The sequence below is a fragment of the Bacillus rossius genome, chromosome 1 (genome assembly GCF_032445375.1).
Source record: "Bacillus rossius redtenbacheri isolate Brsri chromosome 1, Brsri_v3, whole genome shotgun sequence".
Taxonomy (NCBI): domain Eukaryota; kingdom Metazoa; phylum Arthropoda; class Insecta; order Phasmatodea; family Bacillidae; genus Bacillus; species Bacillus rossius.
Window position 1 is genome coordinate 15181249 of NC_086330.1, and position 23919 is coordinate 15205167.

Below are 23919 nucleotides of genomic sequence, written 5' to 3' on the forward strand. Positions count from 1 at the left end.
TAAACGCACCATAGTTCCAGTTTCGACCAGACCAGAATGGAACGTTCGGGAACGCGTCTATACGAAAGAAGTGAACTTACACCAAATAGTACCGTTCAGGTCGAGCACAACAAGTTGTGAGAGAAATATATATATTTTTTTCCCTTCAAAAAGAAACAATTAGTGTTTCGCATGATAAAAAAACGGTATAAACAGATAATTTACACACCAAAGCTAGGAGTGAAATTGTTATTTCATCGTCGTCAAAGCCGTCTTTTAATTAAACCTCTTTCCCTCCGAGGTGAGGGCTGGACATTTCCTTCGCCAGGGAAAGGACCATTAATTCAAATATACTCTTCATCTGGTAAGGGGAGGGGGAGGGGGGCGGGGATAATAAGTTTCCTCGGCAGGCTTCGACTCCCCCCTCCCCTCCCCCGCCAGGCTAAAGGGAGCACATCCCGGAGGAGTAGCGGCGCGGGTGACGTCACCGCGGGCGACTGACTGGCGCGCGCATGCGCGGGTCGGTGTATTGACCGCAGCGGCGCGGCGCGGCGCGTGCGGGCGCCAGGACAGTCGCTGGAGCTCGCCCCTCACGGCCGCAGGACACGACACGACACAACCCCGAGGACCCCCGAGGACCTCCGAGGACCTCCGAGGACCATGCCGCAGGACGCGCCGCGCCAGCCCTCGCTCAGGCAGAGGGTCGCCCACGACGCCGGCATGGACGAGGGCCCGGAGATCAAGGCCATCGAGACAGGTACTTCCAACCACCTCCCCCCCCGGCTTGTCCGTACAACCCCAGGAACAACGTCGACACAATATCTTACACGACAACATCTTACAAACATAAATCAGAAAAATAAAACTTACAGAAAAAAAACTAGGCTCATGTTTGTGAGTTAATGCGAACACCCCAGGAACGAAAAAATAAAAAAAAACCTTCAGTACAACGACGACGCAATATCTTACATGACATCTTTCAATCATGAATCAGAAAAATAAAACTTACAGAAAAAAAAAATTAGGCTCATGTTTGTGAGTTAATACGAACACACACCCCAGGAACAAAAATAAAAAAACCCCCTTCAGTATAACGTCGACACAATATATTACATGACAACATCTTACAATCATGAATCACAAAAAAAATAAAACTTATAGAAAAAAGAAATTAGGTTCATGTTTGTGAGTTAATCAAGACCCACTACGTGTCATTTAATTTAACGTTTAAAAAAAAAATAAAAAAAAATAGTGCGGGCTCTGAAGATGCAAAGGAAAAAAAGGGGCGAAATTAAAATGCGCAGCAGCTGTTCTCTCGACCTTATTCGCAAAAGCACTAGACTATACAAAACATATCAGTTTGTATCATTAACATATTACTATTATTTTGTAATATGATGTCAAAACAAAGCGTTTGTTAAGCACTTTGTTACGTAGGATTAGTTTTTAGTATTGTCTTTATTAGATTTTTCTCACTTTAAGAGAAAAAGTAAGATGCAATTAATAAAATTAATGAAAATCTGCAAACAAATCTAAAAACTAAATACGTTTGGAAAATGAAACTGCAAATGAGTAAGGAAAAAAATAAATAATAAAATCAATAAACATCACGTACTGACGACCTTGGGTAAGGTCATGTACTGTATCTTCTACGCTGAGGTGAGTTTTAAGATTACGATTACGAAACCTTTTGTCAAAATAGCTGCAACAATACGAAAAATATTAGTATAAAAATGTTTTCGAAACGTCTTTTCATAACGACAATATTGTTTCCTTGCTTTTGTAGATGAAAACTGCTCATAAAATATCTATGAAAACTTATAATATTAAACTTTATCTTATAGTATATTGTTTAGTGACTATATGCCATTAATCAATAAATTAAGGTGTGGCAAAGGTCTTATTTTATAGAATTACCTTTATGATACATTATACTATTTGAAAATTTAAAATTAATTATAACATTTCATAGCGATGCAAAAACATGTCAAAATGATAATTTCAACAATGTTTTGGTATTTTTAATATTAATATTTAGTAAAACGTTACAAAATAACAAAGTAACCTCGAAATACAGATTAATAAATACAGAATTATTTTTTAAGTTGAACTTGGCAAACTTTCATACAATTTAAAGTAAATTTGAGCAGGTTTCACATGTCATTGATAGGTTTGCAAACGTAATAGTAGTATCTCTATCTCAGAGAAATCACAAAATATCACAAAAACAATATTTTTCAAGAGAGAAGTTTAAAGAGTTTTAAATAGAGACTCACTAATTTACTGAAATATTTTCTACAAGAATATGCGAATTCGTTACATATGGCAGATATTAGTGTTGTAAGCCACTAAAAAGAACGTTGAACTGTGGTAAGTTCGTGGTTAAAAGTGCATTTTGCAAAAAAGTGGACATAGTGTCGTATGCCTCTGAGGTACAGATATAGATTCTTACGACAACTTCCAGCATTTTCAATCATCGTTCTGGCCGAAGGCAGGTCTGGGCCACGGTGTAGGAAACTCCGATTGGCTCAAGCAGTACAAGGGATAGGTGAGCCTACAATGGTGATCCACAAACAAAAACCATATGATTTCATAGCTATAAATGCTAGGAAATGAAATATAAAATATCTTTTAAGATTATCAAAAACTTGTGTTTGGTGAATTTAATGATTTATGTTTTATGTAATTTTGCCAAAAATATATCTCACTTGAGATAAAGGAAAATGGGAAATAAATAAAATTTTACTATGATTACAGACGTGAAAAATTTATTCCAGCTAATTGTGATCCAATTAAAATTACCAGCTGCATATCATTTGTGTCGAAATTGGGATGGTTTGCAGACATTAAACTCTAAAATTAAGTTATTAAGAAATTAAAGATTTCTGAGATAAAGGAATACGATTAACTTTAACTTATATAATTGTTTCCACTACAATTGTTTCCTGTTGCCTTCCATAATGAGGTGATGCAGACATATATCCGGGAGGTGATGATGAGAAATTCCTTCAGCCGGGTGGGAGCTGAACACAGTACCACGTGAGTCATCTAATGTAATCACTGAGAGAACGAACTAATACTATCACATTCACTGTGTGCATATTAACTATCAAACCAAATAACTTTCAGAGAGAATATTAAAATTTGACTTCAAAAACTGAGCATGAACTCGCACCATAGTTTCTACAAAGCAGCTTTTAATTTTCCTTAATTGTCATAAAAAAGCGCTAGATCAATACAGGTAATGGTCTATAGCCTACTAGTATAGTAGTCGTTAGCTTCGTTTCAGCCTAAAATGATAATATAATTTTTCTTTTCTTTTATAGCTTAAAACGTTTTTACATTTTTGATACAAGACAAATTTTCCGTAATATCGTATAACGTTTAATCACTTGGAGAAAGTAAGTCTTTGTCTTTTTACCTCCATAGTTAAACGCTGCCTGTATAACTTTAAAGAGTTAGTATCCTAAAATTAATTTTTCGTTCATTATTTTAAATAAACTCAGAATATAACTACAGTAATTTTTTTAGAAGCTTAAAGCACAATTTATATGTTTTCTAACAACGATAGCTAAAAAATTAAGAAATTAACATGAAAAGTTATTAAAATGTTACATAAAAACACTCGATTTCATAGCTATCAATGTTAGGAAATGAAATATAAATTATCTTTTAAGATTCCCAAAAAGTAGTAAATACAATTTATTTAATAATTTTTTAATAAACAATTAACATGTAATCGATTACGTAATTATTAAATATTATAAACTAAATATAAAATTAAAGAAGCAGAATAATATATAATAATAACCCCTTAACTTGACTGTCACGTTAAGGAGTGCACTTCCCAAATATTTAAATTACAGAAAATTACCGAATTTAAAATGAAGAGGAAAAATTGAGAACTAAAATCATAGGTACATCAACATCAAAAAACTGATACCAAAATATATTTGACCACATTGTTAAAAATATTACAATGATAAATATTTTGTCCACTAGTGTAATAAACAATGCAATGGCACTGACTACTGTAATTTTTATCACAGATAAAAGTGCAGCTATGGTGTGACATCACTGGGAAAACCAACGCTCGAATCGACAGTTTATGCATGGAATGAGGTCAATAGCGATGAACTATTTCACTTAGGAATACTTTAAACTAATTTATAGTCAAACGCATTGACTTAAATTTTGTCACAGGAATAATTAACAAGGATATGTCTTAACGATATTAAATTTTATTTCCACCTATGAATTTCTCTTTTTCTTTTTTTTTAAAGCTTATAGTTTTTTTCTGGTGTGTTGTAAGGAGTAGTTGGTTGATACGGTTGTACCTTTAGGCTGTGTATTTCCACTACCTTTTCATAATGTATCAGGTTAATACAGCCATAATAACGTGGCTGCTAGACATGTTTTATGTTGCCTTGAACATTTCAAAGTTTTAAAACATTATTCATTAGTGTTTAGGTTATAGCCGCAACGTTAATTATAGGACGTAGAAGCGCAGACACTTTTCGATGAAGCTCGATCTTTTTAAATGATTTTTTAATATAGAAGCTGTTTTCATTGCTCGTCATTGCACGAGCTCCATAAAGCTGAACATAAATCACCTCAGGTGATTTAGTTACTCTAAGAACTGTAAGCTAAAGATATTACAAATCATCCATCTAAAATGTCAGTGTGAGTATAATTTCTAAACTCAAAGTTAAAATATATTTTAGCTACAAAATTTAACTCCTACATGAATGAATGCACTGAAATTTCAAATAATATCAGCAACAGTAATAAAGTTAATCATCTCAACAGGAACCTTTACCTATATTGTTCCAGTATTTAGTAGAGTCCAATGAAATAGTACATTGACTTAAACACACAAACGTTTTTGGTGGTCAATACAGTTCTGAGCAACCATTTTCTTTAATGACAATGCGTTTTTAATATTAGAAGGTATCACAGTCTGTGAGGGTAGTTAATTTATTCTAGAGAGTTACAGTCATCTCTTGAATAACTTCGCTAGAAAAACTTGTGTTTGGTGAATTAAATGCTTTATGTTTTATTAAATTTGCCGAAACTATTTCTCACTTGAGATCAAGAAAAATGAGAAAGAACTAATTAAAATTTTACTATGGTCAAAGACGTGAAAAATCAGTTCCAGCTAATTGTGATCCAATAAAAAAACAGCTGCATATAATTTGTGCCTAAATCGGGAAGTTTGCCAAAAAATTAAACTCTAAAAATAAGATGTGAAGAAATTAAAGATTTCCGAGACAAAGGAATACGATTCACCTTAACTTCTATACCATATTTTATTATTATTTTTGCTTAACATGGAACTGAGAAGGTATCCAAGAACCCAATAAAGCTGCTGTTGCCGATGCTGAAGGAGTCCGCAAATTTGCATTGAAGACTTAAGTCGTTCGAAGAACACAGTCTTACGGAAAACCTCTTAACATATTCGCTATCCATTTTTGCACAAATAGTAAAGAAAATATTAGGACTACGTGGTATACACTTACTTTCAAGATATTTGGCAATGGGTCAGTATTTAATAAGGATGGCAGGTTTTCGTGGTCATTGTCTGTAGAATTAAGCCGCATCAAAAATGAAGAGTTCACCGACGTTTCGGTTAGCGTCACAGGCACCATCATCAGGGTGCGAGTCTTCTACTGAGAGAGGATGTCCACAAACAAATGTCCCAGTTTCAATGGTATATTATAACCGTTTAATAATGACTATCTACAGTAAACCACACATAAAATTGAAGGTAAACTAACGAAGTTTTTTTTAAAAAATGTTTAAAATGCGCATCTTTAGTTATACGGACACATCCAACCTAGAGTCCAGTTCTTTCCACACTTTGGTAAACAAGTACGGAGCAATGGAAGCAAATACCTGTTCAATTCTATGTCTCATTAGGTAGCGGCGTAACGTAGACACGAGCGTTTATACAGCCACAAAGGAAAAACTCGCTTGGCGTTATGTCAGGTGAACGTGGGGGCCAGCTGAAATGAGCGCTGTCTCGACCATTACGACCAATCCAACGGTCAGGGACTTGGACGTTCAACCACTTTCGTACAAAGAGATTCCAATTGGGAGTGGCTTCATTCTTTTGCCTAATAAAGTTTACAGAATTACCCTCTGCTAATTGGAAAAGAGCCATTCTTTCAACTTGGGTAGCGCTGCAAGCGAGAAAACAACAAAACAGTACTCTCGCATTCGCTTATTTAAACTGTTAGAGTTACTCTTTAATTGTGACATTGGAACAACACACTACAACGCTTATGTTTTGATACTATTACAATTTATGACTGGGGCTTTCTTTTATGGACATACTGTACTTCCACCTGAGAGGTGAGTTTTCTTGATTGGCTGCAGCTCTGGGCCAATCGGAGGCTTCTTTTCGTATGGTTATCCGTGTGGATTGAACAATTGGAGATTGGCTTCTGTGGTTGGTTGTAACTGGTGGCCAATCGGTGATCTCCTTGCTTATGCTCAATTAGAAGCGATCTGTCTTTTTCTGAATGCAGAGCTTCATTTAGAAGGTTTAAGAATAATTTGAATCCACCCTCACAGTTTATGTTTGACGGGTGTTTAGTTATTTCTGTTGCTTTATGAATGTATAGTTTCTTTTATTGGGTATGTTGACTATGGTGAGAATTTATTCAAAGCCCTTCAACATGGCAAAAAAAGAATGAGCACTTCAGCACTACTGTATCTTAAAACCCTATCAACGGAATGTACACGGAACAACTTAAGGCTCGTGCATTGATCTTTGCCCCACACTTTCCACTGATGCAAGCATAGCTTCACAGCTTGAAGTTCCATAGCACAGAATGACAGTCCTCTTGCTGACTTAAACGGTAGAGGCAAGGTGATGGATTGAAGTCTCGCTGACATCAAGCGCACTATAAGTAGATGGAGGCGGGAAAACACCCTCGCTTCTTGGTGGTCAACTGCGCCCATGCTGACGCATCGCGCTAGTTACCCTGAACGAATTCCTGGTACAGCATAAGAAAGGCAAGGGCGTACCAAGGGGGGAAGTGCAAGGATAAATGATGGGACATGGAGTAACCCCATGTGTTTGAAGAGACGGATACGCCATTTCATCGCAGTCTGGAGACGTCGAAGATGAGCTGTGTCAAGAGGCTGAGGCCACCCTTCCTTTCATCGACACCACCCACAACCCCTAACCCGTTCAGCGACCAATAGCTTCCCTGCCGGATGAGGCAGTAAAGGCACACATCTAGACCTCTCAGCACAAAAAAAAAAAACAATGAATGTATTCTGGAACAAAATGAAAGGGTAGGAACACCCAGAGAAATACACCACAACACACGGCAGCATCCATCACGTTTTGCCAATTCTTTCGAAGCAAATGATCTGAATAAGTTTTTATTCTTAAATAAAATTTTTGGATCTTGGATGATTTACATCAACAACGACATTCATTTCGTTATAGTTTGAAATTTCAATTGACATGGACATATTTTGGATGATATAAATTTAGACCCATGTCTAACCTGAGACGTCTAATCTTAAATCCCTCACAATGAAAGCGTGCTACGAATATCTGCACTTATTAACACCTGTAAACTCATCGAAAAAATACGATAATACTAATGATTGCCGACAGGTACACATTGCAAGACGTTCTACACGACAGTGCTACATGTAGACATCTCTGCGTCATTCACCAAGCAGAGTTGTGGGAAGGGGATCTCCCAGCTGGGCACAAGCATCGTGACAGTGCTTCACCGAGACATCTCAGCGTCTCTCACCAAGCAGAGTTGTGGGAAGGGGATCTCCCAGCTGGGCAAAAGCATCGTGACAGTGCTACACGGAGACATCTCAGCGTCTCTCACCAAGCAGAGTTGTGGGAAGGGGATCTCCCAGCTGGGCACAAGCATCGTGACAGTGATACACGGAGACATCTCAGCGTCTCTCACCAAGCAGAGTAGTGGGAAGGGGATCTCCCAGCTGGGCAAAAGCATCGTGACAGTGCTACACGGAGACATCTCAGCGTCTCTCACCAAGCAGAGTTGTGGGAAGGAGATCTCCCAGCTGGGCACAAACATCGTGACAGTGCTACACGGAGACATCTCAGCGTCTCTCACCAAGCTGAGTTGTGGGAAGGGGATCTCCCAGCTGGGCAAAAGCATCGTGACAGTGCTACACGGAGACATCTCAGCGTCTCTCACTAAGCAGAGTTGTGGGAAGGGGATCTCCCAGCTGGGCACAAGCATCGTGACAGTGCTTCACCGAGACATCTCAGCGTCTCTCACCAAGCAGAGTTTTGGGAAGGGGATCTCCCAGCTGGGCAAAAGCATCGTGACAGTGCTACACGGAGAATCTCAGCGTCTCTCACCAAGCAGAGTTGTGGGAAGGGGATCTCCCAGCTGGGCACAAGCATCGTGACAGTGCTACACGGAGACATCTCAGCGTCTCTCACCAAGCAGAGTTGTGGGAAGAGGATCTCCCAGCTGGGCACAAACATCGTGACAGTACTACACGGAGACATCTCAGCGTCTCTCACCAAGCAGAGTTGTGGGAAGGGGATCTCCCAGCTGGGCACAAACATCGTGACAGTGCTACACGGAGACATCTCAGCGTCTCTCACCAAGCAGAGTTGTGGGAAGGGGATCTCCCAGCTGGGCACAAGCATCGTGACAGTGCTACACGGAGACATCTCAGCGTCTCTCACCAAGCAGAGTTGTGGGAAGGGGATCTCCCAGCTGGGCACAAGCATCGTGACAGTGCTTCACCGAGACATCTCAGCGTCTCTCACCAAGCAGAGTTGTGGGAAGGGGATCTCCCAGCTGGGCAAAAGCATCGTGACAGTGCTACACGGAGACATCTCAGCGTCTCTCACCAAGCAGAGTTGTGGGAAGGGGATCTCCTAGCTGGGCACAAGCATCGTGACAGTGCTACACGGAGACATCTCAGCGTCTCTCACCAAGAAGAGTAGTGGGAAGGGGATCTCCCAGCTGGGCAAAAGCATCGTGACAGTGCTACACGGAGACATCTCAGCGTCTCTCACCAAGCAGAGTTGTGGGAAGGGGATCTCCCAGCTGGGCACAAACATCGTGACAGTGCTACACGGAGACATCTCAGCGTCTCTCACCAAGCAGAGTTGTGGGAAGGGGATCTCCCAGCTGGGCAAAAGCATCGTGACAGTGCTACACGGAGACATCTCAGCGTCTCTCACCAAGCAGAGTTGTGGGAAGGGGATCTCCCAGCTGGGCACAAGCATCGTGACAGTGCTTCACCGAGACATCTCAGCGTCTCTCACCAAGCAGAGTTGTGGGAAGGGGATCTCCCAGCTGGGCACAAGCATCGTGACAGTGCTACACGGAGACATCTCAGCGTCTCTCACCAAGCAGAGTAGTGGGAAGGGGATCTCCCAGCTGGGCAAAAGCATCGTGACAGTGCTACACGGAGACATCTCAGCGTCTCTCACCAAGCAGAGTTGTGGGAAGGGGATCTCCCAGCTGGGCACAAACATCGTGACAGTGCTACACGGAGACACCTCAGCGTCTCTCACCAAGCAGAGTTGTGGGAAGGGGATCTCCCAGCTGGGCAAAAGCATCGTGACAGTGCTACACGGAGACATCTCAGCGTCTCTCACCAAGCAGAGTTGTGGGAAGGGGATCTCCCAGCTGGGCACAAGCATCGTGACAGTGCTTCACCGAGACATCTCAGCGTCTCTCACCAAGCAGAGTTGTGGGGAGGGGATCTCCCAGCTGGGCAAAAGCATCGTGACAGTGCTACACGGAGAATCTCAGCGTCTCTCACCAAGCAGAGTTGTGGGAAGGGGATCTCCCAGCTGGGCACAAATTTCGTGACAGTGCTACACGGAGACATCTCAGCGTCTCTCACCAAGCAGAGTTGTGGGAAGGGGATCTCCCAGCTGGGCACAAACATCGTGACAGTGCTACACGGAGACATCTCAGCGTCTCTCACCAAGCAGAGTTGTGGGAAGGGGATCTCCCAGCTGGGCACAAACATCGTGACAGTGCTACACGGAGACATCTCAGCGTCTCTCACCAAGCAGAGTTGTGGGAAGGGGATCTCCCAGCTGGGCACAAGCATCGTGACAGTGCTACACGGAGACATCTCAGCGTCTCTCACCAAGCAGAGTTGTGGGAAGGGGATCTCCCAGCTGGGCACAAGCATCGTGACAGTGCTACACGGAGACATCTCAGCGTCTCTCACCAAGCAGAGTTGTGGGAAGGGGATCTCCCAGCTGGGCACAAACATCGTGACAGTGCTACACGGAGACATCTCAGCGTCTCTCACCAAGCAGAGTTGTGGGAAGGGGATCTCCCAGCTGGGCACAAACATCGTGACAGTGCTACACGGAGACATCTCAGCGTCTCTCACCAAGCAGAGTTGTGGGAAGGGGATCTCCCAGCTGGGCACAAACATCGTGACAGTGCTACACGGAGACATCTCAGCGTCTCTCACCAAGCAGAGTTGTGGGAAGGGGATCTCCCAGCTGGGCACAAACATCGTGACAGTGCTACACGGAGACATCTCAGCGTCTCTCACCAAGCAGAGTTGTGGGAAGGGGATCTCCAAGCTGGGCAAAAGCATCGTGACAGTGCTACACGGAGACATCTCAGCGTCTCTCACCAAGCAGAGTTGTGGGAAGGGGATCTCCCAGCTGGGCACAAACATCGTGACAGTGCTACACGGAGACATCTCAGCGTCTCTCACCAAGCAGAGTTGTGGGAAGGGGATCTCCCAGCTGGGCAAAAGCATCGTGACAGTGCTACACGGAGACATCTCAGCGTCTCTCACCAAGCAGAGTTGTGGGAAGGGGATCTCCCAGCTGGGCACAAGCATCGTGACAGTGCTTCACCGAGACATCTCAGCGTCTCTCACCAAGCAGAGTTGTGGGAAGGGGATCTCCCAGCTGGGCAAAAGCATCGTGACAGTGCTACACGGAGAATCTCAGCGTCTCTCACCAAGCAGAGTTGTGGGAAGGGGATCTCCCAGCTGGGCACAAACATCGTGACAGTGCTACACGGAGACATCTCAGCGTCTCTCACCAAGCAGAGTTGTGGGAAGGGGATCTCCCAGCTGGGCACAAACATCGTGACAGTGCTACACGGAGACATCTCAGCGTCTCTCACCAAGCAGAGTTGTGGGAAGGGGATCTCCCAGCTGGGCACAAACATCGTGACAGTGCTACACGGAGACATCTCAGCGTCTCTCACCAAGCAGAGTTGTGGGAAGGGGATCTCCCAGCTGGGCACAAGCATCGTGACAGTGCTACACGGAGACATCTCAGCGTCTCTCACCAAGCAGAGTTGTGGGAAGGGGATCTCCCAGCTGGGCACAAACATCGTGACAGTGCTACACGGAGACATCTCAGCGTCTCTCACCAAGCAGAGTTGTGGGAAGGGGATCTCCCAGCTGGGCACAAGCATCGTGACAGTGCTACACGGAGACATCTCAGCGTCTCTCACCAAGCAGAGTTGTGGGAAGGGGATCTCCCAGCTGGGCACAAGCATCGTGACAGTGCTACACGGAGACATCTCAGCGTCTCTCACCAAGCAGAGTTGTGGGAAGGGGATCTCCCAGCTGGGCACAAACATCGTGACAGTGCTACACGGAGACATCTCAGCGTCTCTCACCAAGCAGAGTTGTGGGAAGGGGATCTCCCAGCTGGGCACAAACATCGTGACAGTGCTACACGGAGACATCTCAGCGTCTCTCACCAAGCAGAGTTGTGGGAAGGGGATCTCCCAGCTGGGCACAAACATCGTGACAGTGCTACACGGAGACATCTCAGCGTCTCTCACCAAGCAGAGTTGTGGGAAGGGGATCTCCCAGCTGGGCACAAGCATCGTGACAGTGCTACACGGAGACATCTCAGCGTCTCTCACCAAGCAGAGTTGTGGGAAGGGGATCTCCCAGCTGGGCACAAACATCGTGACAGTGCTACACGGAGACATCTCAGCGTCTCTCACCAAGCAGAGTTGTGGGAAGGGGATCTCCCAGCTGGGCACAAACATCGTGACAGTGCTACACGGAGACATCTCAGCGTCTCTCACCAAGCAGAGTGGTGGGAAGGGGATCTCCCAGCTGGGCACAAACATCGTGACAGTGCTACACGGAGACATCTCAGCGTCTCTCACCAAGCAGAGTTGTGGGAAGGGGATCTCCCAGCTGGGCACAAACATCGTGACAGTGCTACACGGAGACATCTCAGCGTCTCTCACCAAGCAGAGTTGTGGGAAGGGGATCTCCCAGCTGGGCAAAAGCATCGTGACAGTGCTACACGGAGACATCTCAGCGTCTCTCACCAAGCAGAGTTGTGGGAAGGGGATCTCCCAGCTGGGCACAAACATCGTGACAGTGCTACACGGAGACATCTCAGCGTCTCTCACCAAGCAGAGTTGTGGGAAGGGGATCTCCCAGCTGGGCAAAAGCATCGTGACAGTGCTACACGGAGACATCTCAGCGTCTCTCACCAAGCAGAGTTGTGGGAAGGGGATCTCCCAGCTGGGCACAAGCATCGTGACAGTGCTTCACCGAGACATCTCAGCGTCTCTCACCAAGCAGAGTTGTGGGAAGGGGATCTCCCAGCTGGGCAAAAGCATCGTGACAGTGCTACACGGAGAATCTCAGCGTCTCTCACCAAGCAGAGTTGTGGGAAGGGGATCTCCCAGCTGGGCACAAACATCGTGACAGTGCTACACGGAGACATCTCAGCGTCTCTCACCAAGCAGAGTTGTGGGAAGGGGATCTCCCAGCTGGGCACAAACATCGTGACAGTGCTACACGGAGACATCTCAGCGTCTCTCACCAAGCAGAGTTGTGGGAAGGGGATCTCCCAGCTGGGCACAAACATCGTGACAGTGCTACACGGAGACATCTCAGCGTCTCTCACCAAGCAGATATGTGGGAAGGGGATCTCCCAGCTGGGCACAAGCATCGTGACAGTGCTACACGGAGACATCTCAGCGTCTCTCACCAAGCAGAGTTGTGGGAAGGGGATCTCCCAGCTGGGCACAAACATCGTGACAGTGCTATACGGAGACATCTCAGCGTCTCTCACCAAGCAGAGTTGTGGGAAGGGGATCTCCCAGCTGGGCACAAGCATCGTGACAGTGCTACACGGAGACATCTCAGCGTCTCTCACCAAGCAGAGTTGTGGGAAGGGGATCTCCCAGCTGGGCACAAACATCGTGACAGTGCTACACGGAGACATCTCAGCGTCTCTCACCAAGCAGAGTTGTGGGAAGGGGATCTCCCAGCTGGGCACAAACATCGTGACAGTGCTACACGGAGACATCTCAGCGTCTCTCACCAAGCAGAGTTGTGGGAAGGGGATCTCCCAGCTGGGCACAAACATCGTGACAGTGCTACACGGAGACATCTCAGCGTCTCTCACCAAGCAGAGTTTTGGGAAGGGGATCTCCCAGCTGGGCAAAAGTTCGTGACAGTGCTACACGGAGACATCTCAGCGTCTCTCACCAAGCAGAGTTGTGGGAAGGGGATCTCCCAGCTGGTCACAAGCATCGTGACAGTGCTACATGGAGACATCTCTGCGTCACTCACCTATCAGAGTTGTTGGAGGGGGATATCCCAGTTGGGCACAAGCATGGAGACGCTAGCTTGCCCACGCAGCGCATTTAGTTTCCCTACTAGCGAAAGGCAATATCACGACCTCTGAAGTTATCATTACGCATGTCTTATAGTTAGTTTAGATCTTATTACTAACCCTCTTTTTTCTTCGCCTGGAACAGTAAATAAAGTATAAACCACGAATGTGTGCGCGGAGAATCTATAAAAAAATCTTATAATAGGTATACTTCTATTTTTCAGCCTGATAGTACAGTTGACTGGGTTTAGTACGGCACTCAGTTTGGCACAGTCTCTAATCCGGCACTTTTCGAGCTGTTCTAACTAATTTTTTTTCCTGGAAGTATTCCTGCCTTCTTCTTCGGCGCTGCCATTGTTCAGCTCGTTCAGTATTTGTCGTTTCAGCACAGTGAGCTAACTATATACGTGCGTTAATATAAAATATACAGGAAAACAGGTTAATGTTTAATAAAATAACAAACGCCGCTGCTTTCGATAAAACATCTGAGTGTTCGTGAGGAGCACGCGGCATCTGTAGCGTTCTCCCGGGCGGGGCTGTACGCTTGTGCGGTAACGGAACGAACCCTCGCGGTAAAGCATGTTATTGGTTTCATGCTGGGAACGGAACACAGTCCAGTTGAACATGTTTTCCGTGCCCGCGGAGTATACATGTATATAGACAGAGCGAGTCTGAATTCGACCGATACACTTCGGCACCGTGAAATTGGTCGCTGTAGCAAAAATATTTCGTTGGAATAATTGGAAAGAAACATCCATATTTATTTTCCACATACGTTTGTGACGTGTTACCACCTATAATTATTTCAATGAAATATTTCAACAGTGATAAAATTCGTGTTTGTAGAACTTGTTTTTTTTTTCACTTAGCTATGGATGAACAGCTTGACATGATTGTTTTTTGCACAGAGATAGTTTATGGGCATGAGAGTGACCTAGGAAAAATTCACGGTTCCTGTCGGATAGATCTCAGCTCCCAAGTCTGTTGCAATGTCAATGCTTCCTTCGTTTCAATCGCAGTGAATATCTCATTGCTCATGCTTTATAGTCTCCGTGAAAAAATTTTGCGAGCTCATTAAAAATAAAAATAATACGTTTTTCAAGTTTAAGTTATGTCATACAGACTTTAAACTCGGCAGTGACGTTCATTTTACTACATAGCCGTTAAATTAGGATGAGGTTTTCCGAAAATCATATTTCAAGAGTGGTTCAGACCGGGCAACACCGGGTACTTCAACTAGTTACATATAACCAGACGCTAAGGGTTCTTCTCTATTATTTACAATTAAAACAAAATTGTTTAATTTAAACTTAAAAGACCCCTCCTAGACCGTAAGTTTTATATGGTTTGAACTTGTTTTGTCGTGATGAACTACATAGTAGCAGAAATTCTTATGGGTCGAATTCAGACTCACTCTGTATCCCGCCACTCGAAGCGTGGGCAGATTATTTTTAAAATTGTTACGTGGCCTACAGCTTTTCGCCAACGGCCAAAGGGTCATTATGTTCCAGTGTAAACCTCAATTTCAAGTCGTTATCAAATATCAGCATGTATACGTTACAGCCATACCTTACCAGGGACTCGAACCCAGGACCCCTCGCACCGTAAGCCGGTGTGCATCCGACTGCGCTACGGAGGTCGGCTCGTGGGCAGATGATTTATCGAGCGCCTGGCAGCGAGGTGCGTGGGTTGGCGCATGCGCGGTGCTTCACGCCTCCCCATTGGTCCGCAGAGTGGAGCAGGCCACGGAGGGGGGGGGGGGGGAGGAGAGGCCGTGGTGACGTGCGAAGAAACGCGTCTTCGTCCACGGCAGGGGAGAGAAAAAAAAAGTCATTCACAAAAGAGACACGGATTCTAAGAACACACCGGCTCGACCTTAAAAGGACGCATTAGGAAAACCAGTGTTGTTTGACTGTGTCCCCTTCACTCTTCACCCGAGCTAAAGGTGACAACTTCCGCTCACGGCCAGGCGCAACATAGTAAACACGAATTTTTTACTTAACTTCGTCAACTCGTGAAAATTATCTGACATATTATAAACCCTTCATTAAGGGTCGCAGGCAAAAAACTACAAAAGGACAAGCAATTCAAATAAATTAAAATCTTTCAATAAAAATAAATAAAATTAGATTTTGAAGTAGCAGTTCAAACTAAATAAATAACTCTTTTGTAACTTTATTTTTAACTTCATTTTTTTTACAGAGAAACTCTATCCTGAATTTACTGTATCATTTTCAAACATCTCAAAAAAAGAAGCTGTAAATCAGAAATCCCTATAACTGTAACTACAAAAAAATTTAATTAAAATTATAGCCTTAAAATAACTTATTACCATATCACGTGTATTTATATAAATTCACTTGACTTCCTACTCTACTCTTTAACAAGTTCAGATATCTTAAAAAAATACAATAGAAACAATATAAGATACAATAATCATATATATAGGTATGAAACGATTATGATTGCAATTTACCAAATAAAGCTGGGAGCTCCCGTATATTCAATGGTAAGACGCATGTAAAAAAAATAACGTAAATGTATCGGACTAAAATTCATTACAAACCTTTGCCCGGGCAATATATTAACGTAAGTTCTGTGCACTACCAAGCGATCTAAAAGGGCAGGACGTGGCTAACACCGCACTTTAACGTAGCAGTTCCAAAGTTAACGTAATTATCATATCTAGAATTACACGTCTTTGCGATAGGCAGCTAAACTTCTTACGTCACCGTTTATAAAGGTGATTCGGGACGCAAAATCCAACACTAAAATTTCACTAGTTTATCCGTTTCATACGCACCAACCGACACCAGGATCCGGTGGGACGTAAGTGATGAATGGTCGAGGCCACTAACTTGTTACTAAGATTCTTACCTGAGCACGTCTGCGGCATTATTCCTCTTATACGTGCTCCGTCGTAAGGCTGATCAACGTAAACAACCTATTGCTAGAGACCGGAAAAATTCGCGGATTCATTTCCTGATAGGCTAAAATTCAAACATGTGAACAATTCTGCTGGTTCTGCTATTGGCTCGCAGTTTAACTGGATCTCTCTGGGCAAATGACATACTATTGACCAAAGAAGCCTCGAATCACAAGCCACCCAGTGGAGACGCCTCACAAGTTAGCACCCAATGAACACGCGTGTTTGCTTGAGAAATGCAGAGGATAATGGAGGCTATCCTAGAGGTCATTGAATCCGCGAATTTTTCATGTCTCTACCTATTGCACGCGTAGCTGTGCAATGCTGCGGCTGCACAGGCGTGAGAGTTTTCAGTCACTCGATGCATCGCAGTTAGTTTTTCACACGTAAAAGATTATGCGTCTCGGCGCAAAACAGCTTAGACTCTTTTGCGGTTGCAGCGCCAAGATGATACGTCCAGGTGCCCGAACCACAGCAGAGGCGCACCGCGTCTATGTCCTCCGTTTCCAGGTTACGTCGCTATTCCCAGCCGGCGAAACATGCATACTTCCAGGGCCGGTGCAAGGTAAATTGGCGCCCTAGGCGAAAAAACATAATGCCCCCCCCCCCGGACACCCCAAAAAAATTTTCTTTGCCTCAAAATACATCACGTAAGCCTAAGATTTTGTCAACAATCAAATGTAAGCAGGCGTGTGTTTTTGTTTTACTTTTTTACTTATTACAAATCATAAACAGGTCACCGTGGACTTTAAATAATTACTTATATCAATATGAACATTCCAAACTGTTACAAAAATCCATTTTCATCTAGTTTCAATAATCGTTAAACATATGATATGAGCTGTTATGTGTCGTGCTGCGCCACCCCCAGCTACTTGGCGCCCTAGGCGGTTGCCTGGTTCGCCTACATGGACGCGCCGGCCCTGCATACGTCACGCCCTCTCACGGGACGCCCTCAACGCAGTCTTGCCTCGATTTGCTCACTCACTGAGGCCTAACATTTAAAGTCCCTTTAAATACATCCAGCAATATTAAGACTTAAATATAAAATAAACAACATCTAAATTATTACCAATATTTATTATAAAATACATAACCTTACACTTAACTCAATTATTTGAAAGAACTATAACTTACTGGAAGCCACGTCCTTCTGCCTGCGCATATCAGCCAACATGAATTTAAAAAAGGGGCGAAAAACAACAAGGCCTAAGATTGAATAGAATTATTACAGAAACTTCTTAAACAAATTAGCAACCAATTAGATTAACAAAAAAAAAAAATAACGAACGTTTTAAAGCCATATAAAATCAGGAAAGAAAATGTGGCGGAAACGCCAACACTGAACCAAAAATAAAACCCCCTTGAAAGTTGCAAAGCAGATACATTCTTGAAAGTTAAGACCTGCACACTGCATAACCTGCGACTTAAACTATTTTTACTGTTTCTGTTTTCGTTGTTTTCTTACCAAGGTTGTATGAGTTTACCTTTTCAAATTGTTGTTAACGTTATTTTAAATATTCGTAATATGTATATTTCACAAAGATTAACAAAGCTTCACGTGTGGTAGAAGTGAAACTTGACTTGTACAGGTTTAAGAATGTGTAAGAATGCAAGACTGCTTTCATGAGGCATGCCATGGAGAACCTCAATCCTAAAAGTTGCACTTTGCGTTGCTCCTTGAGTGTTACGAGGACGCCATCACCTCGACACTTACCGTCTGTAAAGAAGTTTCACTTCAAAAATATTAATCAATCATGAAATACGAATCGACACAGCTCTACTCTAAAAGTAGACCGCAAGCTGTCGCTTCCATTCGAGGATGAGCTGCGTCGAGATGTGTACCGACGTTTCGCTCTGTATTCCAGAAAGCATCTTCACAGTACATTTCTCAACTCCGTAGCAATGAAAATGCGCGCGCGAAAACACACCACCGCCACTGACCACACTCAGGCGACAATTGGCTTAGCGAAAGCTCGTAGGTCGACCTTATAATCTCTTCGCTGTTTAAAGGTCACATGTGCTCCACACTGACACTTTAAGTGCCCAGATGACTAGTTAACTTGGACTTTAATGTTGACAAACATCATTATGCTCTACTAAACGAATACAAGTGGATGGGATAGACAATTTTGTTAATGCAACAAAATCTCGGCCCAGATAAAAATATATGTTTTCAAAACTCATTATGATTATTAGGTTGGAGATATTAAAACAAATATTTGATTATTGCAAACATTCCTGCCTTCAATGTAATACATTAGGTTCACGAGTTTCCGGGTTCGAATCCAGGCCAATGCGTGAGGCGTTTGTTATGCCTATGTTGTAAGTATTTACATAATAAATTATCCCGTACGTCAGATCCAGTGAATTATTAGCTCCAATTGCTGGCTAAAAAGAAAAACGATCTCAAGTAAATATCACCACTGAACAAGCAAATTAAAGTGGCCACGTACTATGCTCTAATTAAAAATGTCTGTGTATTTTGTTTAAAAATTTTTTTGTAAGCAAAGCCATGAAAATTTTAATAATCGCTCTTCAGGTAAAAGGGGATACATTTTCCTAAACGACACTGACCTACCCATATAATTGTTTTACCTTAGCGATAATCGTAAACAAAAACAATTTTTCTTGATTACAAAAGAAGTATTATGTCTGAGAAATATTTTTTTCCCGGTTATTACTAACTTTCAGTTTTATAAAAATTATATTGCGTGGCTAAATGATATTGCATTAAAATAATGTAATGAGCACATTCATATTCCAGGTTTTGCTTAAACAATATCTAATCGTAAAAAATTATGTATTTGCATATAACAACGTTATTTGATTTCCTGTCTTCTCCCTCTTACTTAAAGTGTTCTTACCTCAGTATTTAAGAGGATGGTAAAAACTCAACTCAGCATGATGCATTATTTTAGACGTTTACAATCGGAAGTTCAGAGCTCGAAGTTTGTTAGCAACGACTAGAAGAAAAACTAATATATGCTTTTGAATGTTTTGTTAACGACAATGAATTAAAATGACCTCCCAATGCCTTAAAATATTTAATGAAGAACAATTATTCTAATAATAGAGGGTAGTAGTAATGTTAAAATGCAGTCCAAAACTCCTCATAATCTCTAATATTATACACATGTAGTGTTTTTGTTCGTTATTTAAAAAAAATCATAATCTAAACAATATTGAATTGTTTATAAAAATTTCTTTTCCACTAAAAATGTCTTTATTGATTTTTTTAGAAACTTAAATTCGACTTTTTATATCAGTACTAGCATGTATCTACTGAAACTATGAAATCATGTGGTTTACAGGTTTGGATTATGCGTTCGTATGCAGCCTTCGTCAACACTGCTTGTTTTAGCATATCTTTCAATCTTTCATTATATATATATATATATATATATGTGAATATTCTGCCTCAATCAGTACCTTGCCTTTCTGTGTGTAACGGCGCGTACGTAATCTATACAGAGCTTTCGTCCAGGATGAGTATCGGGATACGTCAGCAAGGGCGCAGTTGGCCACCAGGAAGCTAGGCTGGGGGGTGGTTCCCCGCGACCTTGGGGCGACTTGACGGCGATGTTCCAGTCCCTGCACTCGCCCTGCAACGGGGAATTCCCACCCCTCCTCCCCCCTCCCTCCGCAGCCTGCGGCACCAACTGTTATCGATTGCGCTGTGGCAGCGGGTCACAGCCGGCGACTACCAGGCGGTTCCCTCCCGCCCCTGGCTGGGCACGCCGCCCGCCTCACACCCGCGTCATGCGACCCGCATACGCGTCCCCTGCGACCGCTCACCAAAAGCTTATTTAATTACTAGCGACCCGCCCCGGTTTTGCACGGGTGCAATGCTGATACTAAATATACTAATTATAAATATAAATAATATAGACTAAAAAAAAGATAATCAACAAATATCAACAACAAAAGATACCTATTTTATTCAGCTCTTTTTTGAACTTAAATACCTTACCTTAAACTACGATTTTCGATAATTAAATAAAAAAATATTTTAATTACTGTTCGTTCGACTAAAAACAAAAGATAATCAACAATTATCATCAACATGATCTTTATCGTAAGGTTCAGCCAGCGTTTGCAATGTAAGCGCAAAAAAAAAAGTGTTTATTTACGACATCACATTAGAAACCTCTAAAATTATCAGTGTTTCTCTACTATATTATGCATATATTATACAAATAAACCTTCCTCTTGAATCACTCTATCTATTAAATAAAATCGCAATAATATTCTTTGTGTAGTTTTAAAGATATAAGCATACACAGGGACAGACAGACAGCGGGAAGCGACTTTGTTTTATACTATGTAGTGAAGTGATTCACAAAGAATGCTTCCTTTTTTCTGGTTTGCACTTAAAATACAAGTAACTTTTCTTAAATATTGCGAAAAATACACTTTTAATACTAGTAGTTCAACCCAAAGAGACCACGAAAAGTTAACTTATTAAATTGCCAAAGTTATAAGTACCTTCTTAGGCCTACTTACTTTCCGATCACTATGGCCTCGTTTGGGTTTCAAGCCATAAATCAAATAAATTTACATTTAAATGCTTGCAATTTCCTTTAGTTCGCTTTGGGGCATGCAGAATAATAATCTCCATGGTCAATATTCTTTTCGGATTCCAAGCCAGAAATTAAAGTAATAGTTTTGATTCTGAAAAGCATTTTGTGTATTTATTAAATATATAAAAAAACCTCTACTTATTTTGTTCATAAAAAAACTTAAAAATTATATTTGTCCATTTCTAGCTACATACTAAATTTTATAAAAATCCAATCATCGGTTCGATAGCTATCGTCTAACTAACGCCAAACGCTCTACTTGTTTGGAACACCTCTGAATCAAATGAAGCTGAAGTTAAGAATATTTGTATAAATCATAAACATACTAAAATTACAAGCTCATCTTTGCTCATACAATCCTATGGTGGTGACAATAAAGTTTCATATAAATAAAAATTAATATCACCAAGTCTACTAAATGGGAAGACAAGAAACTGAGCATAAATAACAAATAGAAAGATTTATGAAGAATTTACTAACTATTATAGAAATTCTACCACTTAGAGTGTGAAGTGCGAAAAAGTATATTTCAAAGTAAAATAAATATTCTTTGACTCTAACGAAACGGTAAGAAACACGTTAAAAAATTATGATAATATGTAAAAAAATACTTTTTTAATGTTTGTTACTTACCCGATTTTGATGAAATGGCACTGAAATATAGGGTACTTTTTCACCTGATAAATACGCACATCTTTAGAGACGATTAAATTAATTTAGTTGATTCTTTGTTATTAATTTAATAATATAACAGGTTTTGACACGGACCGCCACAGCTAGTGCTTGGGGAGTGAGTAATTACGTACATATACTGCCTTTAATTTTGCAATGCTACATTTCGTTATTATTATTAAGCTGTAATTTTTTGTAACGATGAAATTAAACTGGCTTTATTTTTAACTCCAAATAATTATATAATAACCCTACGGATATCAGTTATTTTAAAGCGAAATAGGCATAAAAGGAGTTGAGTTCATCAGAACGATTTGTGATCAAATGGAAATCCACCCCGTCAACGTCATGTAACATAGATATTATAAAATAAATTTCCTTTAATATTATTTATTTAAATTAAAAATTATGATTTTATAATTTGAAAAATATATTGTACTTTAATTAAAATAATAACTTGCACTAAAGTAAAATTTTGTGTAGATGCCATTCCCCCAGAGGCCTCATTAATGGAAATAAATTTAACATTTTTATATTCGTTTATGTTTGTTACTTACTTTACTTTATCAACCAAGCAACTCTAACTATTTATCAGTTATTATATTTGTTACTGTTAAAGTTATTTTTTTAAAATTTAATTTGATTTGAAAATTCGCTCTGGTATATATATATATATATATATATATATATATATATATATATATATATATATATATATATAAGAGCCCGTTAAATTTTTTAACACGAAGTAAATTTAGTTTTTAAATAGCGCTCCATAGTTGGAGTAATACAAATTCAAATGCCTTTACTTTTATTCCAACTAATAAAAATAAATAATATAATCATGAACATTTATTTTGCGCCGAATCACGATTACTTCAATATGTTTAATTTTTTATGAAATTTCAAACAATGTAATAAAACATGCATGCTTTTTTAATAAGATTAATTAGTGCCCATTGATATATTTGTAATTTAGCAGTTTTAAAAAGTCTGGAACTATCGTTGTACCTAACCACGATTCGGACTGGTTGATTTCCTCAAATATATAGCAAATGCAATTTAAACTAAATTATTTTGCAAATAATCTGTTTATAGTTAAAAAAAAGTTGAGCTAGGTCTATATTACACATGATAATATATTAACAACAATTAATTGCTGTGGTAGAACACAAATTTACGTGATTGGCTGGATAAGAGAAACGTACATAAAAATAAAATAATAACTATCGCCAATTTTAGTCCCTGTGTAACAAAAATTTTACCTTGAAGTCATTTAGCTTAAAATTTATTACTATAAAATATGTTGGACATATAATATTAGCGTTTGATTGTACTTTCAAAAGTACGTCAAAGCTTTCCTTGTTCAGTTGAAATTAAATCACACATTGGATAATAATCATCGATAGTTTTTGTTCACATAAATTTGATTAATTGTTTCAAGTAATGATTTCAGTTTTAACTCTTGTTTGAACTACACTCGTTTATCTCATTGACAATGGGATAGGAAACCTTCCATTAGGAGAATACACAGAAATTCAGGATAACTTCATACAATATATTCACTGCATTGATCAGGGCGTTTCGTTTGCATAACGGCAGAATGTGGGTAACAGATACAAGGGTTCACATGAAACTTCGTTTACGAATTTTAATGTTGCACGAGCATGAGGCTAACTGTATTTTCCTAGCAACACCGCGCTGGCGATCCCCAGGTTTGTGTGTGTGTGTGTGTGTGTGTGTATGAGGGGGGGGGGGGAGAGGGGATGTTAGTGCAAAAAAAACAACCATATGTCAGCGGAGAGCAGGGGCAAGTTTTCGTTCCAACAAGCTGCTAATGTGACCCCGAAATGTGCTTAGGCCCACGAGTTCAAAATTTATGCTTCGCCGGGAAGTTGCAAGGGATTGGAGGGATCACGTAACGCACGCTGGACTGAGTTTCAGGACGCCGACAAAGTGAATAACTAGGCCACAATGCCATTTCCCACACAAAATCTGGACATGGATTGAAAGGTCCAGGCGTATAAACACGAGCTTTACACGCAGCCAGGTGGCAGAGATGCGCGACCCTCGACTCGCAGTTCAAAAGGACACGGGTTCGAACACCGCTCCGGTCATCCCGTGGTACTGTTTTACATGGATTT

At 41.3% G+C, this 23919-nt stretch overlaps 1 protein-coding gene across 1 annotated transcript in view; it reads left to right on the forward strand.

The window, feature by feature from the left end:
- Positions 1–531: 531 nt before the first annotated feature.
- Positions 532–23919, forward strand: part of LOC134528637 (synaptotagmin-11) — a 183311-nt gene continuing 159923 nt past the window's right edge. Inside the window, exon 1 of the mRNA XM_063362435.1 lies at positions 532–736. Coding sequence (XP_063218505.1) covers positions 640–736 — 97 coding nt within the window. The 5' untranslated portion in view covers positions 532–639. The remainder of the gene's footprint in view (positions 737–23919) is intronic.